Genomic DNA, 23,803 nt, shown 5'->3' with positions numbered 1-23,803 from the left:
TGAACTCTTAAACTAAACTGATCCGTCTACCTTGGCCCCTCAAAGTACTGGGATTACAGGCATGCACCACTACATCTGGCCCCCCAAATGAACTTTCTATCTCTCTCAAATATTCCAATATTCTGAAATTTGGTACATGATACCATAATCTATTTGATCATCAAGAAACCTGAGAGTTAAAATAATACCAGTAACAATAACCACCATTTGAGAATATCTACTTTGTGCCAATAATTAGGCTATATATACTACTTTATTAAATCTAATTCTTGCCATCCAAAAAACTCACAAAATAGGTTATCAGTCTGAGAAACTTTGCTGTAAAGAATCCTGTTTGATTTCATTTAATTCCGTTTTTCTCCAGTTAATTCGAGCACTGAATACTTTTTTCATCATAATTTTTTGGTGAACCAAAAGTACTGATCTAATCGAACTCTGGAAAATGCTTTTTTAAAGAAGACTATCCCCAGAAAACTGTTTTAGCCCATTCTGTTTGCCAAAATCAAATCAGTCATGCCCTGTATATGGATGAGTGAATGAAGCCAGGTATGGTGGTAATCCCAGCACTTTGGGAGGCCAAGACGGGTGGCTCTCTTGAGCCCAGAAGTTCGAGACCAGCCTGGGCAACATGGTGAAACTCTGTCTCTGCTAAAAAAATACAAAAAAGTAGCTGGGCATGGTGGCGCATGCCTGTAATCCTAGCTAGTTGGGAGGCTGAGGCAGGAGAATCACTTGAATCCAGGAAAAAGAGGTTGCAGTGAGCTGAGACTATGCCACTACACTCCAGCCTGGGTGACAGAGTAAGACTCCTTCTCAAAAGTAAAACAATAATAATAATATTTCATGTCCTCACAGTCTGATTCCTTAGAGTGTGTCCAATTTCTTTAATATCTATTATTTATGAGAATTTGCCTGTCAGAATAATATGCTTAAACAGTAGGAGAAATAAAGAATATATGAATACTTTACATTTTTTTCTGTGTGAGTGAATGAATAAAGTAATTCTAAGTTACAATTTCTCTGAGATAGCAAACAACATATATTAATTGAACACCAACCAGGCATTAAATCTAAATAGCATGAGAAATACAAGAATAATTTATATAATATGATCCCTTTTCTCTAGAATCTTACAATCCAGTTGAGACAAAATGAATGGTAAAATACCAAAAAAAGAGATCAAGCATATTTTGATAGAACATTAGAAATATCAAAAGTAGAAACATGAATAATCGCCAAATACATGGTATAATAATATGTAGCTAATCAGAACTCAAAAGAGAGGGAGATAAATCCTAGAAAATGCAGTGTAACCAGTTACAATGGCAATCATTAAAAAGTCAGGAAACAACAGGTGCTGGAGAGGATGTGGAGAAATAGGAACACTTTTACACTGTTGGTGGGATTGTAAACTAGTTCAGCCATTGTGGAAAACAATATGGCGATTCCTCAAGGATCTAGAACTAGATGTACCATATGACCCAGCCATCCCATTACTGGGGATATACCCAAAGGATTATAAGTCATGCTGCTATAAAGACACATGCACACCTATGTTTATTGTGGCACTATTCACAATAGCAAAGACTTGGAATCAACCCAAATGTTCATCAGTGACAGATTGGATTAAGAAAATGTGGCACATATACACCATGGAATACTATGCAGCCATAAAAAAGGATGAGTTTGTGTCCTTTGTAGGGACATGGATGCAGCTGGAAACCATCATTCTTAGCAAACTATCACAAGAACAGAAAACCAAACACCACATGTTCTCACTCATAGGTGGGAACTGAACAATGAGATCACTTGGACTCGGGAAGGGGAACATCACACACCGGGGCCTATCATGGGGAGGGGGGAGGGGGGAGGGATTGCATTGGGAGTTATACCTGATGTAAATGACGAGTTGAGGGGTGCTGACGAGTTGAGGGGTGCTGACGAGTTGATGGGTGCAGCACACCAACATGGCACAAGTATACATATGTAACAAACCTGCACATTATGCACATGTACCCTAGAACTTAAAGTATAATAATATTAATAAATAAATAAATTTTAAAAAATAAATAAATAAATAAAATAAAAAATTGAAAAAAAAAAGAAAATGTGGTGTAAAAATACAGTAGGTAGAAATATTTCCAAAGAAATTATATGAATCTGCTTTAGCTATCCATTACATATAGCTGCATTATCAATTTGCACAAAACTTTTCTTTAAAAAAAAAGTTTCACAACATACAGGTAACTTAAGTAATATAGGAAGCTCAGCAGTCTGCAAAAATAAAAAAAAAAATTGTCTCTAGCTTCCAAAAATCACACGTCTATATACAAACTAACCACAATTAGGCACAGTGACATAAGCAGACTGCACTACCAAATACTGGAAATTCTGCAAGAATTAAAATGATTTTGGCACATGGGAACAAGACAATCCAAGCAAGCCCAAAAATATTCTTAAAAATGATTATCTATGACATCTGAAAAACCCACACAAAGTATCTATGCCAAAAAGCAAATAAATTCCCCACAAAACCAATAAATGAATATCCCAGCAGTCATTTAGAAAAAAAATAGAAATAGTATTAGTCATACAAGAATTTATTTTGGGATACCTACCCAGATTTTAATGCCATATTCAAAATAAAAAAAAAATCTATCCACAGAAAAGTATCACAGCATTAAGACATATACTTAAAAATGTGATCAAAAGATATATCTGTTTTTAACTATGTTAAACTCAGTGCTTGAAGTACTATTAACCTTTAATTTTCACTGTGTTCCTAAGTGCTACCACCAAAACCATACACAGTAAGTATTAATAGAATTAGGCATATAATTCTTCTCTTTACTTTCTGAATGTCTTCAAATACCTGCTGTTGTAGTAGATAAGGTTTACTAGACATTTTTCCATTTTGGCTTAAAAATAAAATTCATCTATATGCTAATGGAAGATCCATCATTCACAGCATTCACACATCCACAATTCCCTTTCTAATTAAATACAACACTTAAATTTATGCCACATAACACAATTTCAAATAGGATTTTTTTTATAATTATAGGAGAAGCCATAATTATTTTACTGGAAAACTTCAAAATCATCAAACATTCAATAAAATATACACACTAAATTGCAATATGACAGAAAACTGTATGAAGAGGTCATACAGAAATGGACTTAGAAACTTTGCTTTCTCTGGTAATAAAGCATTCCTTACTTAAATTTCAAATATTACAGAAAAGTTGAAAGAATAATACAATAAATACTTCCACCTAGATTCAACATTTATACGCATTTTGCCACAAATGCTTTCCTACCTCTACCCTCTTCCCCATTTCTTCCTCTCCCCTTCCCCAGCCACCCATCTCTCTAAATACATACATAAAAAAACATATACTTATATAAGTTTATATATGTAAACATATTTATTTCTAAGAACGCCCCCGTAATCAAATACATTAGTATTTCCACAGAAAAACAAATGATAGTAAGTGAGATAGACTATTATAGTCTTATAAATCCAGTTTACTGCTAGACTTAGACTTAAAAGACTATATATAGTCTTTGGTACTGCTGCCAATGATTTCAGATAAGATCCGGTTTTGTCCCAAATGAGATTTTTTTACTGTCTTGAATTTCAGAGTTTTGGAATTTAAAAGTATGGATAAGATGTGGCAGACTGTAGTATTACTCCCAATTTACAAATGAGGAAACTGAAGCACAGAAAAGTTAAATACCTTATACCAGACTACAACAGGAGGCGAAACCAGTAAGTGAAAATGGCTACCTACTCCAGAGCCCATACTTTCAATCACTACTCTAGGAAGCTTTCAGTCCAGTAGAAAGTTCTTGTGACTGTCTACATTTTTATACAGAATTTGGATTTTAAAACTTACCCCTAATTCCATTATTACCCTCCTAATCTGAGCCACTCTCATCTCTCACTGGGTTTACTGTAATAGTCTCCTAACAAGGGTCCCTGATTCTTCTTTTGCTTTAGTCTGTTCTCAACACAGCAACCAGAATGTTCTTTTTAAAAATATTAGATCATATCATGTAACTGTGTAAGACCATTTACGGCTTTTCATTTAGCTAACAGTAAAAGCCAATGTTCTTCCAAAGAGCCTACAGGAAGCCCTAAGACCTATACCCGCTCATTGACCTACCTCTGTGAACTCATCTCCTATTCTCCATCTCTCTCACTCCACTTCAGACACAGTGGTCTCCATGCTGCTCCTGGTCTCCAGGCATGTTCCCACTGAGGGCCTTGGCATTGGCTGTTCCTTCCATCTGGCATGTTTCCACTCCTATCTTTGTGACTTCCCCCCTAACTCCTCCAATATCATCTTCCAATGAGACCTACACTGTCCACTCTATGTAAAATTACAACTGCCTCCTGCAAAGCAACTGACACTCCTGATCCCCCTTTTCCTGTTCTCTTTCTCCATAACACTTATCACCTTCAAACATTCTAGACAATTTATTTATTTTATATGTTTGTCTCTTCTTCTTTTGGAATATATGCACACCAAAGTATCCTAAGCCCGAGAAAAACATCTAATATAGTAAAAGCTCTCAAAAATACTTGCTGCGGCTCTCTGCTCCTCCCATTCGACAGACAGCTGCATCTTCTCGTGCACTGCCAGCTGCATCCCTGAGACACCATGGTGAAGGTGAAGACTGCAGTCAACAGATTTGGTCATATTGAGTGCCTGGTCACCAGGGCTGTTTTAAACTCTGGTAAAGTCGATATTGTCGCCATCAATGATTCCTTCATTGACCTCAACAACACCATCTACATGTTCCAGTATAATTCCACCTATGGCAAATTCCATGGCACTGTCAAGGCTGAGAACGGGAAGCTTGTCATCAGTGGAAATCCCATCACTATCTTCCAGGAGCAAGATCCCTCCAAAATCAAATGGGGTGATGCTGGCACTGAGTATGTCATGGAGTCCACTGGCGTCTTCACTGCCATGGAGAACGCTGGGGCTCACTTGCAGGGAGGAGCCAAAATGGTCATCATCTCTGCACCCTCTGCTGATGCCCCCATGTTCGCGATGGGTGTGAACCATGAGAAATATGACAACAGCTCAAGATCGTCAGCAATGTCTCCTGCACCACCAACTGCTTATCGCCCCTGGCCAAGGGCATCCATGACAACTTTGGTATCGTGGAAGGACTCATGACCACAGTCCACACCATCGCTGCCACCCAGAAGACTGTGGATGACTCCTATGGGAAACTGTGGTGTGACGGCCACAGGGCCCTCCAGAACATCATCCCTACCTCTACTGGTGCTGCCAAGGCTGTGGGCAAGGTCATCCCTGAGCTAAATGGGAAGCTCACTGGCATGGCCTTCCGTGTCCCCACCGCCAACACGTCATTGGTGGACCTGACCTGCCATCCGGAAAAACCTGCCAAATACGATGACGTCAAGAAGGTGGTGAAGCAAGCATCAGAGGGCCCCCTCAAAGGCATCCTGGGCTACACTGAGCACCAGGTTGTCTCCTCTGACTTCAAAAGTGACATCCACTCTTCCACCTTCGATGTGGGGGTTGGCATTGCCCTCAACGACCACTTTGTCAAGCTCATTTCCTAGTATAACAATGAATTTGGCTGCAGCAACAGGGTGGTGGACCTCTGCCCACATGGCTTCCAAGGAGTAAGACCCCCAGACCACCAGCCCCAGTGAGAGCATGACAGGAAGAGAGCCGCCCTCACTGCTGGGGAGTCCCTGCCATACTCAGTCCCCCACCACACTGAGAATCTCCCCTCCTCACAGTTTCCATGCAGACCCCCTAAAAGGGAGGAGCTGAGGGAGCCCCACCTTGTCATGTACCATCAATAAAATCCCCTGTGCTTAGCCAAACAAACAAACAAACAAACAAAATTTTGTTGCTATTGAGATTTCTATCGACTTCAACCCAAATACTTCATTTGATTCAAGCTCTTCTACATTTCTTATCATTGTTAGTACTTAGTATCTCACAGAAACAGAATTTCAATAAACATCCTTGAATTTAAAACAGCTTTTTATTATGCTCGTATTAAGATTCTTTATATAGAAATATATTTTTGGACATGCACAGATGTTTATGATACATTACTCAGAGAAGACAGTAAGGCAAGAAAGAGTGTACATAGCATGATCCCTTCATCTATAAGGAAAATACTGTAGGTTTCTTGCCTATAGTAAGGCAAGAAATAGGTTATATAGTCTGATTCCTTCATCTATAAGGAAAATAGTATGTATTGTGTCTGTCAGGGTTTTATGGTATGATGACACTAGACATTTTTAAGTTTCTTCTTTCTGAATATTTGTTTCATTATTTTCTCAATATGAATATCTAATCATTTGTGTATTTAAAATAATATGCTTATATACACAGAAAACAATTACTTTGCAATACAATTAACAGTAAATTCTAACTCCTGTTCTTCCATGAAAAAAATTTAGTCACTGTTAATGTAACTATTATATGAACATAACATGGATATGTGCTATTAATGTAGTTTAGTATGCAGATCGATGGAAGAAATAAGAACTATTGTATATTTCAAAACAGCTAGAAGAAGATAATCTGAATTTTTCCAGCATAAGGAAAAGATAAATATTTAAGGTGATAGATATCCCAATTACACTGATTTGATCTTTACAAATTATATGAATGTATTAAATTATCACATATATCCCCAAAATATGTATACCTAATATGTATCAATAGAAAAAATTTAATGTCATTTGGATCATCTATAGATACTTGTCTAATTATTTTCTTTATACAAAGGGATGATGTGTTCAACTCTTTTCTTTATACAAAGGGTTATGTAGCACAGTATGATAAATATTACCACTATATCAATACAGCTACGTGACATTCACATTCAATTTTGCTTTCAGATAATACTCCTGAAATATTCCTTTTAAGGACAGTACTTTCAATAGCTTTTGTGTTTGTGGTATATACTTTAAACATTTGTTTTTTATCTTTAAATTCAGAGCCAAAAGTAGCAAAAACATATTCAACTTGAACTTTTGTCATTGCTGTTGTTAAAAGTATTAATATTTATTTATTTCAAATGTTTCTTGTTTCAAAAAGTATTGAAACTAATACAATGAATAAGTAGTGCTAGAAAAATTGTGTTCTATATTTTAGGCATCTCAAAGGTGACTACTATTTCATTTAAGGGAAAGAACAAAAGAGCTCCTTTAAGATTATTTAATTTTGACTCAATTTAGAAAGTAATATTCTCCTCATTTCAGAAAAATTTGGAATCTTTGTTTTAACCTGTAAAAATATATATAATAGGGGTAATTAGCATATCAAAGGTAAGCTTAATTATGATCAATATTACTTTTTTTTTTTTTTGAAACGGAATCTCACTCTGTCACCCAGGAGTGCAGTAGCAATCTCAGCTCACTGAAGCTTCTGCCTCCTGGATTCAAGCAATTCTCCTACCTCAGACTCCGTAGTATCTGGAATTACAGGTGACCACCAGCACGCTCAGCAATTTTTGTATTTTTAGTAGAGACGGGGTTTCACCATGTTGGCCAGGCTGGTCTCGAACTCCTGACCTCAGGTGATCTGCCTGCCTTGGCCTCCCAAAGTTCTGGAATTACAGGTGTGAGTCACCATGCCCAGCCAATCACTTTCTTTCAAAACAAAAAAGAAATTCATTTACTATCTGTAAAAGGGAACCCAAATTGATTTGGAAATACTTTCTATTATCTTAATTTTTTTTTTTTTTTTTGAGATAGTCTTGCTCTGTTGCCAGCCTAGAGTGCAGTGGCGCGATCTCGGCTCACTGCCACCCCACTTCCCAGGTTCAAGCAATTCTCCTCCCTCAGCCTCCCGAGTAGCTGGGACTACAGGCAAATGCCACCATGCCCAGCTAATTTTGTATTTTTAGTAGAGATGGAGTTTCACCATGTTGGCCAGGATGGTCTTGACCTCTTGACCTCATGATCCACCCGCCTCAGCCTCCCAAAGTGCTGGGATTACAGGTATGAGTCACTATGCCTGGCCAAATCTTAAATCTAGAGAGAAAATTTGGTATTAGAAGTCCTAGCCAGAGCAATTAGGCAAGCAAAGAAAAGAAAAAAAAAAGGCATCCATATTATAAAGGAAGAAGTTAAATGGTTTCTGTTTGCAGACAATATAGAAAACCCTAAAAACTCCAACAAAAAAACTGTAACAACTAATAAATTCAGGAAAGTTCCATGATACAAAATCAACATATAAAAGTCAGCAATGTTTCTAATACACTAACTATAAACTATCCAAAAATATCAAAAAAGCAATCCCATTAATAATAGCTACCAGGGCTGGGTGTAGTGGCTCATGCCTGTAATCCCAGCACTTTGGGAGGCTGAGGCGGGTGGATCACTTGAGGCCAACAGTTTGAGACCAGCCTGGCCAACGTGGTGAAACCCTATCTTTATTAAAAATACAAAAATTAGTTGGATGTGGTGGTGTGCACCTGTAATCCCAGCTGCTCAGGAGGCTGAGCCATGAGAATCACCTGAACCCAGTAGGCAAAGGTTGCAGTGAGCCAAGATCATGTCACTACACTCCAGACAGAGTAAGATTGTCTCAAGACAATAATAATAATAATGATAGCCACCAAAAAAACAAAATACTTAGGAATAAATTTAACCACAGAGGTGAAATATCTGTATGCGGAAAACTACAAAACATGATGAAAAAAATTTAAGAAGACACAAATAAATGGAAAGATATTCCGTTTCATGGATTGGCAGAATTAGTATTGTTAAAATGACCACACTACCCAAAGAGATCTACAGATTCAGTACAATCCCTATCAGAGTTCCAATGACATTTTCTCACAGAAATATAAAAAAAAAAAATCAAAAAATTCATATGAACCACAAAAACCGCAAATATCCAAAGCAATCTTAGGCAAAAAGAACAAACCTAGAGGTATCATACTACCTGATTTCAAAATATACTGTAAGTTATGGTAATCACAACGGCATGGTACCAGTATAAAAACAAACACACAGACCAATGAAAGAGAATAGAGAGCCCAGAATGAAGCAGAATAGAGAGCCCAGAAATAAATCCATGAATTTACAGTCAACTGATTTTTCACAAAAGTGAAATGGAGAAAGAATAGTCTCTTCATTAAATGGTGATGGGAAAACTGGTCTTCCAAATGCCAGAAGAATGAAATTAGACCCTTACTTCACACCATATTTTTTTTTAAAAAGTCAACTCGATAGGTAAGAAAAATTAACACTTGAAACTATAAAACTACTACAAGAAAATTTAGGGGAAAAGCCTCATGATATTGGTCTGGGCGGTGATGTTTTTAGATATGACCCCAGTGGCATAGGCAAAAGCAAAAATAGACAAATGGAATTTTAATAAACTAAAAAGCTCAGCACTACAATCAACAGAGTGAAGAGACAATCTGTGGAATAGGAGAGAATATTTGTGACCATACATCTCATAAGGTATTAATTCAAAATATATAAGGAACTCAAATAACTCAATAACAAGAACACAAATAACCTGTTTTTAAAATGAGCAAAATACCAGAATAGACAGTTCTCAAAAGAGGATATATAAATGACCTACAGGTACATGAAAAGTTGCTCAACATCACTAATCATCAGAGAAATTTAAATTAAAAGCACAGTGAGATATCACCTCACACTTGTTAGAACGGCTATTATCAAAAAGATGAACAATAAGTATTGGCGAGGAACCTGAGGAAAGGAAACTCTTATTCACTGTTCAGTGGGAATGTACACTAGTAAATCTATTATTGAAAACAGTATGGAAGCTCTTCAAAAAATTAAGAATAGAACTACCATATGATCTAGTAATAACACTACTGGGTACGTATCCAAAGGAAATGAAATCAGTATGTCTAGGAGATATCTGTACTCCCATGTTCACCGTAGCATTATTCACAATGGCCAAGATATGGGATCAAGGTAAGAGTCCATCAACAGATGAATGAATAAAGAAAATGTGGTACGTATACACACTAGGATACCACTCAGCCTTAAAGAAGAAATTCTGTCATTGCAACAATACGGCGAACCTTTAGGATATTCTCTTAAGTGAAATAAGCCAGATACAGAAAGACAAATACCACATGATCTTATATGTGGAACCTAAAAATAGTCAAACTCATAGCAGCAGAGAGAAGAATGGGTTACCAGAGGATAGGAGAAAGGTGCGGGGAGAGGGTTGCAGGATTAGGGAAATGCTGGTGAAAAGGATACGAAATTTCAGTTAAACAGGAGGAATGAGTTCAAGACATCTATTGTACCACATGGTAACTATTGCTAAGGATAATTTACTACATATGTGAAAACTGCTAAGATTTTAGCATACTCACCACAAATGAATGGTATGAATGTGAAATAATACATATGCTAATGAGTTTGATTTTACCATTTCACAATGTATACACATTTCAAAACATCCTCTGTATATCATAAATATATGCAATTTTATTGTCAAATTTAAAATAATAATAACGAATTTTAAATTACTGCAAAAAAACTTACAAAAATAAATAAAGACACAAGTTGCATTTAAAATAAAAGTTGACATACCTTGGCTTCCGAAACACCAAACTATATTGTTGGCAAGCCAGACCCACAGTGGGAGTATAAACAATAGGCATGAATTTCTCAACGTCAGACGTTAGCACTTTATAAAAGAGTTTTTCATTTCTATCTTGGAGATCCATTAAGAGAAGATACCTGCAAAAATTGGACATAATTAGATCTACATCCCATAAAGTCATGAAATAGCTACTTAGAAATCTAACTAAATATTTTCAACCAAGTATAAAGTACATTTAGGTTACATAGAAAACATCTGATTGAAAAAGACTTAAGAAATATTATTTTCTTTTTCTTTAAGACAGAGTCTCGGCCAGGCTCAGTGGCTCATGCCTGTAATCCCAGCACCCTGGGAGGTCGAGGTGGGTGGATAACGAAGTCAGGAGTTCAAGACCAGCCTGGCCAACATGGTGAAGCCTCGTCTGTCTCTACTAAAAATACAAAAATGACTGGGCATGGTGGCTCATGCCCGTAATCCCAGCACTTTGGGAGGCAGAGGCGGGTCGATAACGAGGTCAGGAGTTCAAGACCAGCCTAGCGAACATGGGTATCTCCTGAGTAGCTAGGATTACAAGCGCGCCACCACACACGGCTGATTTTTTTTTTTTTTTTTTGAGACAGAGTCTCGCTCTGTCGCCCGGGCTGGAGTGCAGTGGCACGATCTCGGCTCACTGCAACCTCTGTCTCCCTGGTTCAAGCATTTTCTCCTGCCTCAGACTCCCAAGTAGCTGGGACTACAGGCACACACCACCAAGCCCGGCTAATTTTTTTTTGTATTTTTAGTAGACACAGAGTTTCAACATGTTGGCCAGGCTGGTCTTGAACTCCTGACCTCAAGTGCTCTGCCTGCCTCGGCCTCCCAAACTGCTAGGATTACAGGCGTGAGTTACCACGCCCAGACAAGAAATATTCTTAAATATCGCAAAGAATAAAGAACCATAAACTTAATTAAAATCATGTAAACATTAAAATCATTGCTGAAATCGCACAGTTTTATTTAATACTTGAAGAGACTTTATCCCTATTTTAAAAGAGATGAAACTATCACTGTAGATTTAGTTTAATATTAACTAAGTTAATAGAAAGATTTCATCCTTTGACTTGCACTATTGAATAACCAAGGGAAATGACATACAGGAAATGAGAGAATGTAACACTCGTCCTAAAAATAACTAAGGTAGGGAAGTTCAAGAAACTTTGTATCTGTGTCTTATGGCCTTTTTCTTTCTAGAGGCATTTCTGACCCAGAGTTATCTTTGTAAATATAAACCTTTTCATGTTATCTGTAACCTTCAATAGTTTGTAGAATAAAACTTAAACTGCTCAGTTCAACTTAAAAGAATCTTGCAAAACTACTCAACAATCTTACCAGCCTTTTTGAATTGACTTTCATTCCCTAGAATAGTTGAAAATGCACAGAATTCTGAGTAAGAGATGCATGGATTCTAATGTTTGGGCAATTAGATAGACATAACTAAGAAAATAAACATATGGAAGACAAAGAGTTTAACTTTAGACATGATAAAATTAATTCGGCAATGTGGAAATTACCAATGCTAAATCAATGGTCCATTCTCAGACCTCACCCTACCTATCAGAACATTTGACACAAGAGATATTCCTTAGGGCTCAATACACTTTCTTTCCTTGACTTCCAATCTATCATATTCTCATGGTTTTCCTCCTATCTCTCTGGTCATTCCTTTTCTGTTTCCTTGCTGTTTTCTCCTTGATATGGTTTGGGTGTTTGTCCCTTCCAAATCTCATGTTAAAATGTAATCCCCAGTGTTGGAGGTGGGTCCTAGTGGGTATTTGCATCATAGGGGTGGGTCTCTCATGAATGGCTTAGCACCAATCCCTTGGTGATGAGTTCTTGCCCTGAGTTGATGTGAGATTTGGTTGGCACTTCCCTCCTATCTTGCTCCTGTTTCCACCATGAGTGTAAGCTTCCTGAGGCCCCACCCAGGCATCACATAATTGGTGCCATGTTTGTACAACCTGCTGAGCCATGAGCCAATTAAACCTCCTTTCTTTATAAAGTACCCAGCCTCAGGTATTTCTTTATAGCAATGCAAGAACAGACTAACACACTCCTCTTCTCTGAAAGCTTTCTAACACTCATGTGAAATATATGAAGAAATTGTGTTGGCTTTACTTTCAAAATATATCCAAAATCTGACTACCCTCATTGCTACCACCCTAGATCTAAATCACCATCATCTCTTGCCTGGATTATTATAATGGTCTCCTAAAAGCTGTCCCAGCCTACATTCTATTCTCAACATTGCAGCCAGTCTTTCTGAAATTATAGCTTAGATCATGTGCCTCTTCTGGTCAAAAACTTCAAAAGCCTACCCTTTTCACTCACAGTATAGCAGAAGTCTTTAGTAGACTACAAAGCCATACCTAATCCATCGCCCATCACCTCGTTAACTTCCTTTCCCAATTTACCATTCTTTCCCTAGCTCATTCTGCTCTAGACACAAGTCTCCCTGCTAATTCTTGAACATGCCAGCTACAAAACGCTGTTCCTCAGATTTCTTCATGGCTAACTGCTCTACCACCTCTGATTATTTGCTCAAAACTCACCTTCTCAATAGAGGCTACCCTTATCACCCAACTCAACAATGCAAACTGGCCATACCTACCCTCAGCATTCTCAGCTCCTCTTACCCTCCTCTACCTTTACTTCCCCCACTCTACCTTTACTTCCCCCATCCCAAGACACTAGCCATTTTCTATCATATTTTATAATTTACCAATTTGTATTACTATTTATGAAATTTAATAATTTGTATTTAAAAATAAGCCAAGCATGGTGGTGCATGCCTGTAGTCCTAGCTATTAGGAAGGGTGAGGCATGAGAACTGTTTGAGCCCAGGAGGTTGAGGCTACAGTGAGCTATGGTCACGTCAGTGCGCTGCAGCCTGGGCAATAGAGTGAGACCCTCTCTCAAAATAATAATAATTTTGGCCGGGCACGGTGGCTCACGCCTATAATACCAGCACTTTGGGAGGCCAAGGCGGGTGGATCATGAGGTCAAGAGATCAAGACCATCCTGGCTAACATGGTGAAACCCCGTCTCTACTAAAAAAAAAAAAAAATAATACAAAAAATTAGTTGGGCGTGGCAGCGTGCACCCATAGTCCCAGCTACTCAGGAGGCTGAGGCAGGAGAATGGTGTGAACCCGGGAGGCGGAGCTTGCAGTGATCCAGGGTGGTGCCACTGCACTCCAGCCTGGGTGACAGAGTGAGACTCTATCTCAAAAAAAATAAATAAAAATGAATAAAATTAAATAATAATTTAAATAAGCTATGTAAATTTCATGAGCTCAGAGATCATTGCCTCTAACCACAATATGTAAAAGAATACCTGACACTGAGTTGATGTTCAATATATATTGAGGAAGACTCTGTAGCAAATATATGAAGGTCACCAGCTCTTAGCAGGTAGCTGATAAAATGGCCCAGGAAAAGAATATACGGTAAGGACACAAGCAGCTAAAGGAAGATGTTATGGAACAAATGAAAGAGAAGGTTGTGAAGGAGTTTAGAAAGAAGCAACTGTATACACATTGGATAAACTGAGTCAGCCTCTTTGCCCAGCCACCCCACCACATCCACTGGGCTCACGAACAAAGTGGCCATGGTTGCAGGGATAGAGGTTATGTATAGGCTCAGCAACATGGACTTTCACTCACCAAGGCCAACCTGGCTATTATAGCCACTTCTGAGTGTTCAATCTGCAGCAGAGACTAACACTGATTCCCAGATGTGGCACCATTCTCCAGGGTAATCAGCCAGCTAGCTACCTGGTGGCAAGTTCATTACACTCAACAGCTTCCATTATGGGAAGGACAACTTTTTTTCCTGGAATAGACCCTTACTTTCGATCTAGATATGCTTTCCCTGCATGCAATGCTCCTGCCAAAGCTACTATTCATGGACTTACAAAATGCCTTATCTACCAACATGGCATTCCACGTAGCATTGCTTCTGATCAAGGAACTTACTTTATAGCAAATGAAGTGTGGGGAATGAGCCCATGCTCATGAAACTCACTAGTTTTACAATGTTTACTAACAATCTGAAGCAACTGGCTTGACAGAACAGTGGAATGTACTTTTGAAGACTCAGTTACAGTACGAGCAAAGTGGCAATACCTTGCAAAGCTGAGGCAAGGTTCTCCAGGAGGCTGTATGTGCTCTCAATCAGTGTCCAAAAAATGGTGCTGTTTTTCTCATAGCCAGGATTCATAGGTCTAGGAATCAAGGGGTGGAAATGGGAATGGAAATTCTAACAACCCTAGTGTCACACTAGCAAAATTTCTCCTTTCTGCCCCTGTGACTTTATGCTCTGCTGGTCTAGAGGTCTTCATTCCAAAGGGAAGAACATTTCCATCAAGAAACACAATAATAAACCCATTGAACAGGAAATTAAGACTCCTCCTGGCCACTTTGAGCACCACATGCCTCTGAATTAACAGGCCAAGAAAGGAGTTACTGTGCTGGCTAGGAAAAATTGATTCTGACTACCAAGAGGAAACTAAACTGTTACACTACAGTGGAGGTGAGAGAGAGTATGTCTGAAATACAGGAGATCCCTTAGGGTAGCTCTTAGTATTACCATGCCCTGTGATTAAAGCTAATGAAAACAACAATCCAATTCAAGTAGGATTACTAATGGCCCAGACCATTCAGGATTGAAGGTTTGAGTCACCCTCAGCAGGTAAAGAACCACAATCAGCTGAGATACTTGCTGAGGGCAAAGGGTATATGGATTGGGTCATGGAAAAAGGTAGTTATAAATACCAGCTATGACCATGTGATCAACTAAAGAAAAAGAAGACTGTAATTGCCATAAGTATTTCTTCCTTGTTTTGCTAATAATATGTGCATATACATACATAAGCAAAAATCCATATGCAAATTTCAGAAAATATAATTTTCTTCCTTCTCTTATCACCTTATCTGATAACATAAGATATACTGACTCTGCATCATAATATTTAAGTACTACTAATGTTACATCATAGTGTTTAAGTTAACGAATATCGACGAGAGTAAATATCATTCAAGGATTTGGCATCTTCTTTTGAGGATAGGGTTGGTGCATTTCTGGTTGTATGCAAGACAGTTGTATTGTGTTAGCTGGAAGTATGGACTTTGTTATTGCCTTTATTCAAAGATTAAGTATGATTTGAGGAGATGCCTATGGGTGGTGTCATAGTCCATTCATTTTGCTATGACAAAAATACCATAGACTAGGTAGCTTATGAACAATAGAAATTGATTTCTTATAGTTTTGTAGGCCGGTAAGTTCAAGATCAAGGTGCTAGCAGATTCTGAGCCTGATCAGGACCCAATCCACATAGACAGCACCTTCTCGCTGCATCCTCACATGAGGGAAAGGGAAAGGCAGATTTCTTAGGCCTCTTTTTATTTTTTATTTTTTATTTTACTGTAAGTCCTGGGATACATGTGCAGAACGTGAGGTTTGTTACATTGGTATACATATGCCATGGGTTTGCTGCGCCTATCAACCGTCATCTAGGTTTTAAGCTCGGCATGCATTAGGTATTTAACCAAATGCTCTCCCTCTACTTTCCCCCATCCCATGACAGGCCCTGGTGTGTGATGTTTCCCTCCCTGTGTCCATGTGGTCTCATTGTTCAGTTCCCACTTATGAGTGAGAGCATGTGATGTTTAGTTTTCTGTTCCTCTGTTAGTTTGCTGAGGATGATGGTTTCCAGCTTATCCATGTCCCTGCAAAGGACATTAACTCATTCTTTTTTATGGCTGCATAGCATTCTATGGTGTATATGTGCCACATTTCCTTCATTCAGTCTATCATTGATGGGCATTTGGGTTGGTTTCATGTCTTTGCTATTGGTTATAGTGCTGCAGTAAACATACGTGTGCATGTGTCTTTATAGTAGAATGATCTATAATTATTTGGGTACATAACCAGTAACGGGATTGCTGGGTCAAATGGTGTTTCTGGTCCTACATCCTTGAGGAATTGCCACACTGTCTTCCACAATAGTTCAACTATTTTACACTCCCACCAACAATGTAAAAGCATTCCTCTTTCTCCACAGCCTCACCAGCATCTGTTGTTTCCTGACTTTTTAGTGATCCCCACTCTAACTGGTGTCAAATGGTATTTCATTGTGGTTTTGATTTGCATTTCTCTGATGACCAGTGATGATGAATTTTTTTTTCATGTTTCTTGGCTGCATGTCTTCTTTTGAGAAGTGTCTGCTCATATCCTTTGTCCACTTTTTTTTTCTTGTATTATACACGTGCAGAATGTGCAGGTTTGTTACATAGGTATACACATGCCACGGTGGTTTGCTGAACCCATCAACCCGTCATCTACCCTCCCATCATGTTATCCCTCCCCTAGCCCCCCACCCCCATACAGGCATGCGTGTGTGATGTTCCCCTCCCTGTGTCCAGGTGTTGTCATTGTTCAACTCTCACTTGTGAGTGAGAACATGCGACGTTTGCTTTTCTGTTCTTGGGTTAGTTTGCTGAGAATGATGGTTTCCATCTTCACCTATGTCCCTGCAAAGGACATGAACTCACCCTTTTTTATGGCTGCATAGTATTCCATGGTGTATATGTGCAACATTTTCTTTATCCAGTCTATCACTGATGGGCATCTGTATTGGTTCCAAGTCTTTACTATTGCAAACAGTGCTGCAATAAACATACATGTGCATGTGTCTTTATAGTAGAATGATTTATAATCCTTTGGGTATATACCCAGTAATGGGATTGCTGGGTCAAATGGTGTTTCTGGTTCTAGATCCTTGAGGAATCGCCACACTGTCTTCCACAATGGTTGAACTAATTTACACTCCCACCAACAATATAAAAACATTCCTGCTTCTCCACATCCTCTCCAGCATCTGTTGTTTCCTGACTTTTTAATGATCGCCATTCTAAGTAGTGTCAGATGGTATTTCACTGTGGTTTTGATTTGCATTTCTCTAATGACCCGTGATGATGAGTTTGTTTTTCATGTTTGTTGGCCGCTTAAATGTCTTCTTTTGAGAAATGTCTGTTCATATCCTTTGTCCACATTTTTTTTTTTTTGTATTATACTTTAAGTTCCAGGATACATGTGAAGAATGCACAGGTTTGTTACATAGGTATACACATGCTATGGTGGTTTGCTGCACCCATCAACCCATCGTCTACCCTCCCAACATGCAATCCCTCCCCTAACCCCCAACCCCATACAGGCACTGGTGTGTGATGTTCCCCTCCTTGCATTCAGGTGTTGTCATTGTTCAACTCCCACTTGTGAGTGAGAACGTGCGATGTTTGGTTTTCTGTTCTTGTGTTAGTTTGCTGAGAATGATGGTTTCCAGCTTCATCTATGTCCCTGCAAAGGACATGAACTCATCCTTTTTTTATGGCTGCATAGTATTCCATGATGTATATGTGCAGCATTTTCTTTATCCAGTCTATCACTGATGGGCATTTGTATTGGTTCCAAGTCTTTGCTATTGTGAACATTGCTGCAATAAACATACGTGTGCATGTGTCTTTATAGTAGAATGATTTATAATCCTTTGGGTATATACCCAGTAATGGGATTGCTGGACCAAATGGTATTTCTGGTTCTAGATCCTTGAGGAATTGCCACACTGTCTTCCACAATGGTTGAACTTATTTACACTCCCACCAACAATGTAAAAACATTCCTGTTTCTCCACATCCTCTCCAGCATCTGTTGTTTCCTGACTTTTTAATGATCGCCATTCTAACTGGCATGAGATGGTATCCCATTGTGGCTTTGATTTGCATTTCTCTAATGACCAGTGATGATGAGGTTTTTTTTTTCATGTGTTTATTGGCAGCATAAATGTCCTCTTTTGAGAATTATCTGTTCATATCCTTTGCCCACTTGTTGATGGAGTTGTTTTTTTCTTGTAAATTTGTTTAAGTTCTTTGTAGATTCTGGATGTTAGCCTTTTGTCAGATTGATAAGATTGCAAAAATTTTCTCCCATTCTGTAGAGTGCCTGTTCACTCCAATGACAGTTTCTTTTGCTGTGCAGAAGCTCTAAGCTCTTTGGTTTAATTAGATCTCATTTGTGAATTTTGACTTTTGTTGCCATTGCTTTTGGTGTTTTAATCATGAAGTCCTTGCCCATGCCTATGTCCTGAATGGTATTGCCTAGGTTTTCTTCCAAGGTTTTTATGGTTTTAGGTCTTACATTTAAGTCGTTAATTCATCTTGAGTTAATTTTTGTATAATGTGTAAGGAAGGGGTCCAGTTTCAGTTTTCTGCATATGACTAGCCAGTTTTCCCAACACCATTTATTAAATATGGAATCCTTTCCCCATTTCTTGTTTTTGTCAGGTTTGTCAAAGATCAGATGGCTGTAGATATATGGTGTTATTTCTGAGGCCTCTGTTCTGTTCCATTGGTCTATATATCTGTTTTGGTACCAGTACCATGTTGTTTTGCTTACTGTTGCCTTGTAGTATAGTTTGAAGTCAGGTAGCATGATGCTTCCAGCTTTGTTCTGTTTGCTTACAATTTTCTTGGCTATGTGGGCTCTTTTTTGGTTCCATATAAAATCTGAAGCAGTTTTTTCTAATTCTGTGTAGAAAGTCAATGGTAGCTTGATGGGTATAGCACTGAATCTATAAATTACTTTGGGCAGTATGGCCATTTTCACAACATTGATTCTTCCTATCCATGAGCATGGAATGTTCTTCCATTTGTTTGTGTTCTCTCATTTCCTTGAGCAGTGGTTTGTAGTTCTCCTTAAAGAGGTCCTTCACATCCCTTGTTAGCTGTATTCCTGGGTATTTTATTCTCTTTGTAGCAATTGTGAATGGAAGTTCATTCATGATTTGGCTCTCTGCTTGTCTATTGTTGGTGTAATGCTTGTGATTTTTGCACATTGATTTGGTATCCTGAGACTTTGCTGAAGTTGCTTATCAGTTCGAGGAGTTTTTGGGCTGAGAGGATGGGGTTTTCTAAGTATAAAATCATGTCATCTGCAAAAAGAGACTATTTGACTTCCTCTCTTCCTATTTGAATACACTTTATTTCTTTCTCTTGCCTGATTGTCCTGGCCAGAACTTCCAATACTATGTTGAACAGGAGTGGTGGAGAGGGCATCCTTGTCTTATAGTGGTTTTCAAAGGGAGTGCTTCCAGCTTTTGCCCACTCAGTATGATATTGGCTGTGGGTCTGTCATAAACAGCTCTTATTACTTTGAGATATGTTCCATCAGTACCTAGTTTATGGAGAGTTTTTAACATGAAGGGATGTTTAATTTTATCAAAGGCCTTTTCTGCATCTATTGAAATAATCATGTGAGTTTTGTCATTGGTTCTGTTCATGTGATGGATTACGTTTACTGACTTGCATATGTTGAACCAGCCTTGCATCCCACGGATGAAGCCGACTTGATTTTGGTAGATAAGTTTCTTGATGTGCTGCTGGTTTCGGTTTGCAAGTATTTTATTGAGGATTTTCACATAGATGTTCATCAGGGATATTGGCCTGAAGTTTTCTTTTTTGTTGTGTCTCTTCCCAGTTTTGGTATCAGGATGATGCTGGCTTCATAAAATGAGTTAGGGAGGAGTCCCTCCTTTTCGATTGTTTTGATCAGTTTCAGAATGAATGGTACCAGCTCCTGTTTATATTTCTGGTAGAATTCAGCTATGAATCCATCTGATCCTTGGCTTTTTTGGTTGGTACTCTGGCCTCTTCTTTTTAGAGTACTAATTCCATTTCATGAAGGTGCCATTTTTATGACCTAATCATCGCCCAAAGTCCTCACCTCCAAATAACATCACACTGGGGATTAGATTTCAACATGAATTTGCAAGGGGACACAAGCATTCGGTCCATAACAAACATGGTGTATCAACATTTGGTCAAACACTATTCTGGATGTTTCTGCACAGGTGTTTTTGGATGAGATTAACATCTAAATTGGTGGACTTAAATAAATCAGATTACCCTCCAAAATGTGGGTGGGCCTCTTCCAAATGGCTGAAGGCCTTAATAACACAGACAGACCTTCTGTCCAGCAAAAATAAATTTTGCCAGCACACTGCCTTTGGACTCAACTGCAACTCTTCCTTCAGTCTTTGGCCTGACAACCTACCTGAAAATTTTGGATTGAACAAGCCTTCTCCCTCTCCTTCTTTCTCTCTCTCTCTATCCATTTGTATTTATATTTTCATTTACACACACACACACACACACACACACATCCTATCAGCTCTGTTTCTTCGGAGAACTCTGGTTAATACCAATACTTATTTGACATTGAGTTGGCTACCTCTTTTAACCCTCACAACAATGTTTTCAAATAGCTATTGTTCTCTCTAATCCATTGATGAAAAAAACTAAGGTCTACAAAGGCTTAGTACCTCAGTAAGAAAGAGTGGAGTCAAAAACAGACAAAGCAGTTACAGTCACCATGGCAGGGCATGTAGTGGTTTGCCCAAGGATCTACTGCTAGTGAGATAGAGCCAGAATTTCAATCTAAGGTTATCTAATCCCAAAGGTAGGGAAAAATACTATCTTTATCTTTGTGCAAATACAGAAACTGAATACACTACACAAAGTAAGTGACCTAAACTTGCAACCGTGTTGGAACAAAGACTGGAGGCTGCAAAAGTGTGCTTTCACCTACAATATACGTAAAGTTTGACTAAAAGTCACTCTAATCTGTTTTGTTCCATTTAGGATGGCATTTCCCAATCATTTACTTTTATAGTATCATATGATAAACATGGTCTGTCTGAGCATACAGTTTACAAAGCAAATTTTTATTTCATTCAAATGTTCCTAGAGAGAGTAAATTTTTAAAAAACATCATTGGTTTACAGGCAAATTGTCCTCAAAGTTGGCTATCCTTTCCAAATCATTAAATGTTTTCATTTTCTCACCAATAAAAAATAAACTAGGCAACTGTATAAGAGAAATATAAAAACCACCTTCAGCAATGTGTTACCTGTCAAAGTCAGAGTTCAGACGCTCAAAATTTTTTACTACTCTAAGAACCTGGATCTCCTGACTGATGAAGGAAGGTGGCAACAATCCATGAATGTTCAATTGCTGTCTCTCTTCCAGGGTAAAGGCCAAGTCCTATAGAGGAAAAAAACACACACACACAATAGCATTTGAGAGGAAAGTAGACAAAAAGAATACATATAAAACTCGACAAGTATATGCAATTAAAAATCAGAAGTCTGCATCACTGGAAACATGGCCATGTGGCTGTGAGTAAACCATGTAAGCTCTCCATATCTCAGTTTCCCTCTCTGTAGAAATTAGAATACCATAATGTTTCAGAGCTGTGCCACTCAGATATCATTAGGATAAAATCAGATGATGAATGGAAGGAAACTACTTAAAGACACAAAAAATGAAAGAACATATAATCATTAAGACTAACATCAGTAAATATAAAAATAAAAAGAGAAGAGATTATTATTAGAAGGGATTTTAAAATTATGAATGTGAATAAGACACCTGTGACCTCTTGTGATTTCACCTTTAAAATAGCTCAGGAAATGCCTTATATGATTCTGAGTTACCTGTTTCAACACTCCTCTCCCAAGTTGTAGCCTTTGATTCTTATGCACTCCTAGGCATACAAAACTTCTCACCATTGCCCATACATACCACACCCTTTTATTCTTCCATGGCACATGGTCAAGATATTCTTCCCTGTTTCTCTGCCCTTCATGCCTTACCTCAAATGCTTCCTCCTCTCTAAAGTCTCAGTATATCCATAATGACCCTATTATTATACCTATGTTATCTGTTTACATGAACATTGATTGTATAAAACAAATGATAATAACAAACTATGAAGCTCAAAAACATGAAAACTAAATAGAAGTTATGCGTTGATGCATAAACCATAATGGACCTAAGATATGTGCTGGCATATAATACAAGACAAAGTAACATCAGAGCAGCTACCGTAGTCATTAAGAAAGTGATCTGGTAGATTAGGATAAGAAGTCCCTCTGGAGAGGCCTTCAATTGGAGACACTGAAGCCCAAGAGACTTCTTTATGTAGACTGTGACTGCTGTTCCTCTGGGTCCAGTATAAGTACACCAATATGATATGATAGTTGGTGTTATGGTCTGAACATTTGTGTCCCCCAAAATTCACATTGAAATCCTTACCCCCAAGGCGATGGCTTTAGGGAGAAGGGTCTTTGGGAGGTGATTAGAGCAGGCCCCTCAAGAATAGGATTATTACCCTTATAAAAGGAACCTCAGAGAGCTTTTCACCCCTTCTGCCATGTGAGGACACAGCAAGAAGACCGCTGTCTACAAATCAGGAAGCAGACCCCTCACCAGACACCAAATTTGCAGTACCTTGATGTTGAACTTCCCAGCCTCCAGAGCTGGGAAATAAATTTATTTTGCTTATAAGCCACCCAGTACATGGTGTTCCATTAAGGCAGCCTGAATGGACTAAGATAGTTGGTTTTGCTCATTGTGACTACTGCTATCTCTAATCAACCTGGATGGGTAAGAATGTGTTCACTAACTTTGCACTGAGTGATTCTACAATGATTCCTCTCTCCCTGAAAGCTTCTTGCAATGACAGAATAGTGACTCGAGTACTTACAAAATGTATTACTTAGGAGAAAGGAGAGACAATTTGGTTCATCCCACAGGGAGATGACAAACTTTGATTGGTTAGGAATAAACATGTCCAACCCCAGGAAGTTTGTGAAAGAGGTCAATGAATGAACAATTCCTCTCTTTCTTCTAATTTTTCATACAGATATACCCATTAATTCATGTCACTGACGGAAAGGTTTGTGTTTAATTAGCCTCCTGGGTTGAGGGCCAGACTGAAGAGAGACAAATTGGTCCACTGAATGACGCCATGATAGAGCTCTCTGAAATAACTGCAAGAGTTGTCTGGGACCAATAGCTCCAGAATCTTCAGTGCAAGAAGCAGTGTACAATCTTCAATTCTCATAAGGTCTCTAAGTGCTATCACCACAGCTAGTGTCTACTTGCAAGGTATTTTTCATTAGCAGCCATTCTCATAGCTGCAAACGCCCCCACTGTTACAGTTGGGCATCCTCTGAAGTTTCAGTATGTGTGGACAGGAGCAGAATGGTCCCTTTCCAAGAGGATAATCCAGCTTGTTCAACTGTGTCTGGACCAA

General features: G+C 38.5%; 1 protein-coding gene and 1 pseudogene across 1 annotated transcript in view; one reads left to right on the top strand and one right to left on the bottom strand.

Moving 5' to 3' along the window:
* Positions 1-23,803, bottom strand: part of LOC105495831 (malic enzyme 1) — a 229,187-nt gene that overhangs the window by 176,886 nt on the left and 28,498 nt on the right. The window contains exons 2-3 of the mRNA XM_011765679.3: positions 21,614-21,747; positions 10,601-10,750 (exon numbers count right to left, since the gene is read on the bottom strand). Of these exons, the coding sequence (XP_011763981.2) occupies positions 10,601-10,750; positions 21,614-21,747 (284 nt within the window). The remainder of the gene's footprint in view (positions 1-10,600; positions 10,751-21,613; positions 21,748-23,803) is intronic.
* On the top strand, positions 4,668-5,672 carry LOC112429204 (glyceraldehyde-3-phosphate dehydrogenase pseudogene; annotated as a pseudogene).

Source organism: Macaca nemestrina, chromosome 5, assembly GCF_043159975.1.
Source record: "Macaca nemestrina isolate mMacNem1 chromosome 5, mMacNem.hap1, whole genome shotgun sequence".
Taxonomy (NCBI): Eukaryota; Metazoa; Chordata; class Mammalia; order Primates; family Cercopithecidae; genus Macaca; species Macaca nemestrina.
The sequence above is the reverse complement of the archived record's forward strand: the minus strand, read 5'-3'. Positions and strand labels throughout refer to the sequence as shown.